At 44.4% G+C, this 11,494-nt stretch overlaps 2 protein-coding genes across 2 annotated transcripts; both read left to right on the top strand.

Moving 5' to 3' along the window:
• The first annotated feature begins 24 nt into the window (after positions 1-24).
• LOC119314580 lies at positions 25-2,973 on the top strand. The gene is made up of 2 exons (XM_037589310.1): positions 25-970; positions 1,440-2,973. Exons 1-2 carry the CDS (start codon positions 30-32, stop codon positions 1,450-1,452), a joined length of 954 nt encoding a protein of 317 aa, XP_037445207.1. The 5' UTR covers positions 25-29; the 3' UTR covers positions 1,453-2,973.
• A 500-nt stretch (positions 2,974-3,473) lies between these two features.
• Positions 3,474-6,164, top strand: LOC119319099. The gene is made up of 4 exons (XM_037593604.1): positions 3,474-3,566; positions 3,674-3,744; positions 3,890-5,128; positions 5,795-6,164. The coding sequence occupies exons 2-4, from the start codon at positions 3,713-3,715 to the stop codon at positions 5,805-5,807; spliced, it is 1,284 nt and encodes a 427-aa protein (XP_037449501.1). The 5' UTR covers positions 3,474-3,566; positions 3,674-3,712; the 3' UTR covers positions 5,808-6,164.
• Positions 6,165-11,494: the final 5,330 nt, after the last annotated feature.

Raw genomic sequence — 11,494 nt, 5'->3', positions numbered from 1 at the left:
TCGATAGCGGGTTGGTCTGGCCGGAGTCGATGGCCGTCCCGCGCTTCGTCCCGATGCTGCCCCAGCCCCCAGAGCTTGCCGCTGTTGTCCGCCGCATGGCGAGCCACAACTTCGGTACCTGCGAGGTGCCATGGATCATGGACTCCCGAAACGGCAGCATCTTCACCAGACATCGTGAAAGAAGAGAACTAGCATGTGGAGTGTACCGCCTGCTTTGCCCTGAGAGAGGCATTGACGACGTCCCACCACTCCCAAGCACCCAGGATCGCAGTTGCCAAAATTTTGGTGCTATTCTCTCCAAAGAAGAAGGCAATGGCTTGTCCTACTTTTATGTGTTGACGGAGGGTACCGATGAAACAGAAAAATTCACTATGCGTGTGTATATGTTGCAAGGTAGTGTTTGGTGCTTGCATACCTTGGCCACATACCGGCTCCATCTTCCGCTACCGAGAGCAATAGTTGTGCTCGTCGACAATAAAATTTATATGGTGGCCTCCCCCGCCGGTGACATTATTGTCTTGGATTTGACGGCCTCAAGTTTGTCTAGAATCCAGCTCCCACCTGGAGTGAAGTATCACAGTTTCAACACCGTCTTGTCACGGGCAGACGATCCTTCTGGTATATATCTCATCCATGTCAATGGCTTTAAACTTCACATCTGGCTCCATACGGGGGACAACTGGTTGCTGGTCGATACCATTTGTTTGCATGAGATGTGTGCTAATCTGAGGATGCTAGATAGCACGCTTGAGGATGAGCATACTAGCCGTTGCTATATATGTCAGGCAGGGGATAATGCTGAGTTTCTGTTCTTAAAAATGTGTGGATGTGTGCTCTATCTGGACGTCAAGAACAGGACACTCCGTAAAGTGCATGCGATGGCACAAAAGGATCTACATTTCACTGCTGTCTACCCTTTTATGATGGTTTGGCCTCCCACATTCCCTGCGCTTAAGGATGGTCCTGCAAGGTTTGCCTTTTGCCTTTTAGTTGATCTGTACACTGCTCAAGTTGAAGTAACATGGTCAGTGTGCATCGTTTATTGCATTGTTTGGTATATCTGTGAAATGTTATTAGCTATCTGTTTGGTATAACTAGTACGACTTACATCTGAAATTGTTAATACCTGATCTTTTGGAATGTTGCTTATTGGATCGAATATATTCTTTTCTTAAAGACAGGTGGATTGGTATGTTTACACAGCTGGGTATGCTTTAAGCTTATGCATGATGTGTGAGTCAAACATGTCTCACCATGAAAAATTTCCCTTTCTACAACAAGTGGCTAGTCTAGGCTAACTTTAGTTTCCGAGTGTACATAACATGTTAGTGACTATCATTGTGCTAGTTACTTGGCTTACTAGTCCATTTGAAACATAATAAGATATTCTGATGCTGAATTACTTCCATCCTGATCCTTCACGTGCTTCCCTGGACCAGGAATGTCATGTAAAGGAGGAGGATATCAGGATGCTTTTGGATGATCAGCGACAAGGGCATCATCAGGGCAGCGCAGGGAGCTGCATGTCCTTAGTAGCTGTTGTAAGTTGTAGGATCCACTGTCCAGACATGGCTAATTTTGGAATGCTTTCTCCATTGTAATCATAATATATTTCCCCTTCTCCGCTGTTAGCTGAAGAAGATGCCAGAGGAACATCTTAAGAATACAATTCACTGAATGTCCTGCCTTTTCAGAGAACAGAGTGTTCCTTGTCCCATTTGCGCGAGTAATCCACTGTCTGGAGAACCAGATATGCTTATAAGATGGATATGCTTAACTGCAAGTGAGAGGATTGTGACAATTTATTCAGATTCTGAAACCCCAAACCGCTGATGGCTTGGTCCGGCAGATCTGAAGTTCTTCTGAACTGATAAAGGGAACCTTTTTTCTTTTCATTTTCTGTTCTCTACAGGAACTGCACACTCATGCTCTTGGCTGAATTTGAAATGCTTTCTCCACTGCAGTCAGTACATATGTTGGTGTCAGGCTGGTCAACAGTTTTCTGCTTCTCTGCTGGTAGCTGAGGATTAATTGTTTCTTCATAAGAACACAGTTCTCAGTGAAACCAGAGCGATCATCGCCGCGTTTGCGCAAGAAATCCACTATTTTCACATGGTGGACTGGACAGCCTAATTGCAGTTGGATGGTTGACTTAACTGATAGCAAGTGTCGCACAATTTGCCGGTCCCTGCTGGCCTGGTTCCGCAGATCTCAACCTCTGAACTGATCAAGGGAAGCTCTTGTTTTCATTTTCTTCTAGGAACAAGTGCCATCTTTCTTCTATTTCTTCATTTTCTTCATGTTCTTTGAGTTTCAATTTATCAAGGAGCTATCTCGGGAATGAATAAACGAAGGGAATAAGTTAGCAAGGAAGGAAATAAGAGGATGACATGCATAGAAAGAAATGAAGGAAATAAGATGCCGAGTGAGAGAAATAAGGAAAGAAAAGGAATTGAGTTCTTGTGACAGAAAGTAAGAAAGGAAAGCGGTCCAAATTAAGGAAGTAGCAGCTCTAAAATGGGATGATGGGTTGTGCATAATGCGTGGGATGGATGTAGGAATTGCTTATGAGCTCCAACTCACTGATTAAGCATGGTGTGCGCGGTCAGAAAATCACTATTTTTTCTGCGACTGCGGCTGAATATCAGTTTTGTTTCAGTACGGTTACAAACACCCCTGACAATAGCTGGATTGGTGTTTCAGTTTTGTTTCACTTTTGGACATCCATGTGAGCATCTTGATTCTGCTTTCGCTTGTCAGCTTGCAACGCCTGGTTTGGTGTTTGCGTGATTATTCAAGTTGCGGCCATGTGTTACATTAGGATCAAATAGCTAACAGAAAGTTAAATAATCAGAGGTGGACTCTGATATGAATGTTTAAGCTCTCACTGTATATGTGATAATATCATACTGTATTCAGTATGATGCCCTTGACTCATATTCGTATTTTTAATTTCATGGCTAGAAATGAAGTTTTTGTGTTAACCATGTACGGCAGTTCTTTCTAAAGAATACTTCTATATTTTTTTCTTCTTTCCATCACCGCTCTGAATATATTGATGTACTGAATAATATGTGTTTCGATCCCAGCTTTTCTATCTCAGTGTTAACAACTAATCAAAGTTTTGCTAGCTTAAAGATATTTCTTAACATAACCAAAATTTAGCTAGCATAGGCCACATAATTTGGCTTGTTCATTATAACATTTTAACAGGTAGATAATTATCAGTTTAAATGTTTTTTTAAAGGAGAAAGGGCTAGCGAAAGCAGCATGCAACGGTGTGATACCAAGTTCATCCCGTTGAGATTTATCACGTTTGTCGTGAAATAGGTGGACAATATGACCAAGGTGGCGAAGAGATTGGTAATAGGGGTGGGTCGCTTGGAGCATGCGGGGGTTTGCTTCCCCCGTCACAACGCACGAGCATATGTGCTAGTTTGGGCAAAAGAAAAAAAGGTACACCTCCACTGCAACGCTCCCGGAGAGAAAGAAGCGGCGCCGGCGACTGGAGGCCGGCCCTGGCTACGGCCACCGACTTCTTATTCCCTCCCGCCGATTCAATTCAGGTGAGTCTTTCTCTTTCCTGTCCTCTCCCAGTTTCGTTTCTCCTCATCTCACGGGATCAAACCCTAGCTATCTAGGTTTTCCTCCCAAACTAACTCCTCCTACCTAGATTTACTTGCCGCGGCAGCTCAGTCGTGGAGGAGATTTAATGATGGATGCCGTCGCCGAGGTTCCCCAGACGTAAGATCCGTCCAATTCCTCCACCTACGATTCTCGCCCCCCGCATTTAGTTTGGAGTAGTTTGATTATGGTATTTCCTTGAACGACATTGGTTGAAGAAATCAGTTGCCATTTTTGTATTTGCTCGGCGCTGCCGATTTTCCAGGATCTGTCCTGAGAAGAAACCACACGCGGATGTCGATGGCGAGGCAGGCAGGCATTCCCTGGCCGTGGACCCTGTCTCCAAGGTGCTTGGGGACAACAACCTCCTCGCGGAGATCCTCCTCCGCGCCGGCTTCCCCACTACCCTCGTTCGCGCTGCCCTTGTGTGCAGGTGCTGGTACCATCTCGCCTCAAACCGGGGCTTCCTCCGCCGATTTCGTGAGCTCCATCCGCCCCGCCTACTTGGCTTCTACATTGGCAGCATCTTGATCCGGCCGGAATTGGTAGCCTTCCTGTGCTTTGTCCCGATGCTGCCCCAACCCCCGGAGCTCAACACTGTTGTCCGCCGCATGGCGAACCACAACTTCAATGACCCCAAGAATCTATGGATCATGGACTCCCGAAACGGCAGCATCTTCACCCGACGTCGTGAAGGAAGAGAACTAGCATATGGAGTGCACCGCAGAGAACTAGCACATGGAGTGCACCGCCCGCTTTGCCCTGAGAGAGGCATTAACGTCGTCCCACCACTCCCAAGAGCCCAGGATTACAATCGCCAATATTTTGATGCTATTCTCTCCAAAGAAGAAGGCAATGGCTTGTCCTACTTTTATGTGTTGACGGAGTTGACTAATCAGACAGAAAATTTCACTTTACGCGTGTATATGTTACAAGGCAGTGTTTGGTGCTTGCATACCTCGGCCACGGCCCAGCTCCATCTTCCGCTACCCAAAGCAAAAGTTGTGCTTGTCGACAATAAAATCTATATGGTGGTCTCCCCCGCAGACGACATTATTGTCTTGGATTTGACAGCCTCAAGTTTGTCTAGAATCCAGTACCCACCTGGAGTGAAGTATGACATTTTTCACACCTTCTTGTCACGGGCAGATGATCCTTCCGGTGTATATGTCATCCATGTCAATGGCTTTAAACTTTGCATCTGGCTCCACAAGGGGGACAACTGGTTGCTGGCTGATACCATTTGTCTGCATGAGATGTGTGCTAATCTGAGGATGCTAGATAACACGCTTGAGGATGAGCATTCTGGTTATTGCTATGTATGTCATGCTGGGGATAATGCTGAGTTTGTGGTTTTGCAAATGTGTGGATGTGTATTCTATCTGGATGTCAAGAACAGGACACTCCGTAAATTGGTTGCGAAGGATAAACACTTCACTGATGTCTATCCGTTTATGATGGTTTGGCCTCCCACATTCCCTAAGCTCAAGGATGGTCCTGCAAGGTTTGCCTTTTGCCTTTTATATGATCTGTACATTGCTGTGGTTGAAGCCACATAGTTTTGCAGCGTGCACCTTTTATTGCACTGTTTGGTATATCCGTGTAATGTTCTTAGTTATCTGTTTGGTATAACTAGTACGACTTATATCTGAAGTAGTTAATACCTGTTTTTCTTTAATGTTGCCTATTGGATCATATATTTTGTTGCTGAAGACAAGTGGATTGGTAAGTTTGCACGGCTAGGTATGCTTTGCGCTTATGCATTATGTGTGTCAGAGAGGTCACCATGAAAGTTTTCCCTTTCTACGATAAGTGGCTAATCCAAGCTAACTTTGGGTAATTTGTGCTTGTATGTCAGGCATTTCTCCTTATATGATCAGATTTGAGATTCACTGTAACACAAACTATAAAATGGGAACATGTCAGTGTGATATGAAGGCATTTAACTGGTGCTGCCTGTCTTCTTGAAAGAAAAAAAACCATGTATTGATGTAAATTCATTATTTTTGTTTCCGAGTGCAGATAACATGTTATTGGCTATCGTGTACTATTCCCTCCGTCCCATAATAGAAGATCATTTCGCAAGCTAGTTACTTGTGGCAAAAAACAATGAAATAGTCTTATGGCGAATTACCTTCATTCCGATCCTTAACGTGTTTCCTTGGACCAGGATTGCCATGTGAAGGAGGAGTAGGAGGATATCAGGAAGTGTCTGGATGATCAGCGGCAAGGCGTCATCTTAGTATTTGTTCTATGTTGTAGGGTCCAGGCATGGGTGATTTAGGAATGCTTTCTCCATTGCAATCAGTGATACCTTTTAGTGCTACATTGTTCCACAAGTTTGCTCCTTCTCCGCTGTTAGCTGAAGAAGACGCCGGAGGAACATCACAAAAGAACACAATTTCACTGAATGTTCTGCATTTTCAGAGATCAGAGCGCTCCTTGTCGCACTTGCATGAGAAATCCAGTGTTTGCTGGAACCAGATATGTTTATTGGATGGTTGATGCCTTTATGGATAATGCTTAACTGTGAGAGTGTTGCAAGAATTTATCCAGTCTCTGAAACCAAACCACCAATGTTTATTGGATGGTTATGCTTCTTCTATTTTGCAAGGCCTTGGTCGCCGCTGCCTGCGTTGGTTGTTTACTGAATGAGCACGATGATGAATTCTCCATTTACAGAGGAAGCATGTTTACTGAGTGCTCTCAACAAACTTGGCTCAAATAAATACACTGAAAAACCAGATTGACACAGAACCAAAAGTAACTCTGTTTTGTAATAGGCAAAGAAAAGGACAATCAGATCCTCTTGACTACACCATAAAAAGTACTAGCACATTCACTTCACTTTTGCCACTGCTCGTGGAGTAGATCATTACCCTCCTTAATTCATAGTCATAGTACCTGACTGGTTCCATTCATGCCACATGGGGCAGGCATACAGCAAGATCACAATCACTCTGACTTACCACATAGTCATAATTAAACTAGCAAAAAACAAATGAAGCTAATACTCTTGCTACCTCATCCGACGGACGAACCGATCATTGCCAGATCAAGGCACACAAGATAAACTCCATGTTAATGTTAGATGACCATATTACAGACATACAGAGCCACAAGTTACCAGTACCGTATTGATGATCAACCTGTGGTCAACTGCCCAGTCGCAGCAACAACCTCAATCAGCGCCATCTCGAGCCCTCGATACACCGACCTGGCCTCCAGCACTCGCGTCATCAGCAGTGTGCTCGTCGTGAAGGTTACCTGCGGGCTCGTCATCTTGCAGCATCTCAGCACCTTGTTCCGGCATCTCCTTCTCATCACCTTCCTGAGTAACTGCCCAAGATATGTGTACTTAGATTTTAGATATTCAGGAGTTGAAAGTAAAACAATCCACAGGTCTTACCATTTTAAGCAATAAAATACTTGGTAAATTGCTTATGAAACAAAAAGCACAGGAGGAAGCATTAAGTACTAAGACTTGCAGGAACCGCATGCAATACATGGAGATTGGTGAATCACCCTTCAGAACTACTTCTACGCATAGTCCCATAGGTATAATGACTATGGAGTTTGAGATATATAGCCGAAAACAATCGCTTCATGGTGCTTCCCATTGCCATTTGCAATACAATTTGGAATACATAGCCAGACAAGACATGTAAACTAAAGAGATGAATCATAAGAGAACTTAAGAGCAATAGACGAAATGGTTTACAGAAATTAAAACTTTACCACATCAGACTTGCCTCCCTGCTTATATCTATCAAAAGAAATGTGAACAATATAACTCATACTTGACCGGAAGAAGGTGAAACAAACCAAAAAGGTGAACTGTTGGTAGCAGTGTCCTTTGAGCTTGTATTCCTTCTGCGTTAGTTTGTCCATAAAAACAACAATCATTGTCATGACGTCGTGTTTCTGAGTGCACATAACATGTTAGTGACTATGATTGTACTAGTTAATTATCTTGCTAGTCCATTTGACATTTTGATGTGCAAGGTGACGAAAAAATAATGAAATATTCTTATGCTGAATTACCTTCATCCTGATCCTTCATGTGTTTCCCCGGACCAGGATTGCATATCAGGAAGCGTCTGGATGATCAGTAGCAAGGCATCATCAAGGAAGAGCAGGGCGATGCATTTCCATAGTAGCTGTTCTAAGTTGTAGGGTCCAGACATGGTGATTTAGGAATGTTTTCTCCACTGCAATCAGTGATATCTTTTAGTGCCACATTGTTCCACAAGTTTGCTCCTTCTCCGCTGTTAGCTGAAGAAGATGCCACAGGAACATCATAAGAATAAATTTCACCGAATGCTCTGCTGTTTCAGAAATCAGAGTGCTCGTTGTCACATTTGCGTGAGGAATCCACTGTTTGCAGAATCATATATGTTTGTAAGATGGTTGATGCCTTTATGGATGTGTAGTTTTCGGGCTATTTTGACTTTCTTCTTCTAATACAAAAAGACTAGATGGAAAATTCATTTACTGAGGAAGCACAGCATACAGGGTCACACACTCCTCTCCCAACGAGCTTGGCTGAAATAAACACACTGAAAAACCAGATTGACACATCACAATCAGAACCAAAGGTAACTCCGTTGTGCAAGAAAAGAAAAGATCAATCACATCCTCTTGACTAAACCATAAACAAGTAGCACAAATAGACCCACCAGGGCACTTGATCACTGCTCATGGAGCAGAACATTACCTCCTCAATTTCCTAGTACCCGACTAGTTCCATTCATGCCACATGGGGCAGACAGACAACAAGATCACAATCACTCTGACTTATCACATAGTCATAATTTAAAGTAAAAGCCAAATGGAGCTACTGCTCTTGCTACCCCATCTAGAAGACGAACCGATCATTGCCAGATCAAGCCACACAAGATAAACTCCATGTTAATGCTAGATGACCATGTTACAGACAGACGGAGCCACAAGTTACACCGATACACCAGCCTGACCTCGACCAGAGCCATCTCCAGTCCTCGACACACCGGCCTGACCTTGAGCATCCACGTCATCAGCAATGCTCTCGTCGCAAGGGCTACCCATGGGCTCTTCAGCTTGCAGCATCTCCACACCTTGTTCCAGCATCTCCTTCTCATCACCTTCCTGAGTACCTGCCCAATATATTATATATGCGTATTCAGACTTTAGATATTCAGGAGTTGCGAGTAAAACAATCCATAGGTCTTACCATTGGGAAATACTTGGTAAAATGCTTACGAAAAAAGCGCAGGAATAATCCTTCAAGACTACTTCCATAGGGATCATACTGAATTCAATGGAATATGAATATACAACAGAGAAACACTTGTGTATGGTGCTTCCCATTGTCATTTGCAATACAAGTCCGAATACACAGCCAGACCAGACATGTAAACATAAAGAGATGAATCTTAAATAAAAGAACTAAAGCGCCATAACCGAAATGGTAGCAGAAATTGAAATTTTACCACATCAGACTTGCTTCCCTGCTTATATCTATCAAAAGAAATGTGAACAAGATAACTCCATCTTGACCGGAAGGTGATACAAACCAAAGGTGAACTGTGGTAGCAGTATCCTCTGAGCTAGTGTTTCGCCTAGTGAACACACCTTTCTTCTACCTCTCTAATCATTCTGCGTTATTTTCACAATAAAAACAAAAATCATTGTTGCGACCTAGTGTTTTTTTATGATTTCAAGGTGCTTCCAAAATGGTACTCATACTGTGAGCACACCTTTCTTCTACCTCTCTAATCACCTTAAAGTGGCAAATAAAACAGAATTAAATAAACCACAATTATGTTTCTGAGCTTGATCAGCTTAGCCACAACACAGAGAATGTGACAACTAATAAACCGTGTAAACAAGATTCACCATGACAGTAATGAACTACCGTATCAAGAAACAGACAAGATGTGTGATAAGATAACTAAATGAATGAAATAACTAGGATGACACAGAAAGGTTACCACTTGATATTGTTGGTGTCGACAGCAATGGTGGAAAGTTGGTATATGGCCATGGGTAAAACATGCTAAACTCTGATCCAAGCACCCTCTCAAGCTGGAATGTCTTGACGTCCAGTGAGAAAAGGCCAGCATCAAGCGATGGGCTTCCGGAGTGACGCAGGAACCAGTTCGGCCTTGGTGGACCCACTGACTGCCATTGAGAAGAATCCAGTGAGATATTCTTCTCCAACTGCCACTGGCTGGAACTCCCACCATTGTTTCGCCTAGTGAAATATCTGATGTCAAGTGTCCCCCTTGGTCGCACAAACAACCCAGTGATGCCCTCCCCTGCCTCCACGACGTCTGCATACACATAAGCATAACCTTTGGCTTCAGGCGGGAGGTGGAGGAGTGAGAACTCCATCGTCCGAAGGTCGAGCACACGTAGCTTCTCCCTGCAAGCTGTCATCCCGTACAAGAAGCCATGCACATACTGGCGCCAGGAGAAGGAAGCCAACCCTGATGACAGCGGAGCAGCTCGCCATTGTCCGGTGCTGGAAGAGAAGACGAAGGCGACCTGATTACCATCATCTTCGCGCTCTGCCCTCCATATCACTCTGAAAGACGTCTCTTCCGCAGCCTCCTCGTCGTCGCCGCCGCCGCCCAGGAGGAAGATCTGCCATCCTATCCAGCCGGTCGTGGCCGATGGGAGCCACTCGTCGAGTCCAGGGATTCGGGGAAGCAGGAGGTGGCGCCGTGTCAGGACCCGCTATATTATGGAGTATGAACTAGGGTTCTGAAGGAAGGAAAAGGGGAAAAGTTCGCCCAGATCTGAGGGCCTTTGTATTAGCTATGGTTTTGCTTAGTCAGCACGGCAATTCCAGAGAAGATTCGATGATGAGGACGGCCACAACCCGGCTCCCTTTATAGGTGTAAAGTGCTCACGGCAACGTAACGGCATGAAACGGAACAGTTACAATCTAACGGCTAGCGACGAGCTTAATTAAGTGAGGCGCGATCCCAGCCGTTCTTCTTCTGAACCCAACTGATACAGTTAACTGAAGAAATACCACACGCGCTTCGGTCCTGACATTGCTCCCTCCTTAAGGCTCGACGTGTCCTCACGGCGTAGCTGCTGCTTCTCGCCACTCACATGTAGTGTTACTGAAGAACTCCGGAAATGTATATTTGATAAAATCTGCGTCTTCCCAAGTTGCCTCTGTTGATGGTAAGTTGATCCATCTGATAAGCCACTGCACCACCGGCATGTTCTGTCGAGGAACTTGTCGAACCTCTAGAACTTCAGCTGGTCCAACCTTGACTGTGCCATCTTGATTGACTAGTGGCAGATTAGGATCAGGTATTGCTTTGTTCCCAATGTGCTTCTTCAACTGGCTCACATGGAACACTGGATGGATTTGCACCCCACTCGGTAACTGCAATTTGTAGGCTGCATTGCCCACTTTTTGAATGACCCTAAAAGGACCATAATATCTGTTTTGCAGCTTCAAAGCACCTCTGAATCCAAATGCTGCTAATCTGTAGGGAGCCATTTTTAAGTAAACTGGGTCTCCCACCTGAAAACTTCTTTCAATTCTTCTAGTATCTGCATATTTCTTCATCCTGTTTTGGGCCAACACCAGGTTATCCTTGAGTTGCTTTAAGATCTGCTGCTTGGCACTTAAGAAGTCCTGTGCTTCTTCATCCTCATGCCCAGGTATGGCCAATTCTGATATGAGTGGAGGGGGAAATCCATATAGGGCCTGAAATGGAGACATTTTGATTGCAGTGTGATAAGTTGAGTTATACCAAAATTCTGCCAGGGAGAGCCAGGATAACCACTTAGTGGGAGCAGATGTAGTCATGCATCTGAGATAGGTTTCCAAGCACCGATTAACACGCTCAGTCTGGCCATCTGT

This window comes from Triticum dicoccoides, chromosome 6A (genome assembly GCF_002162155.2).
Source record: "Triticum dicoccoides isolate Atlit2015 ecotype Zavitan chromosome 6A, WEW_v2.0, whole genome shotgun sequence".
Lineage (NCBI taxonomy): Eukaryota > Viridiplantae > Streptophyta > Magnoliopsida > Poales > Poaceae > Triticum > Triticum dicoccoides.
Note: the sequence above shows the minus strand (reverse complement) of the source record. Positions and strands in the feature narration are given on the sequence as shown.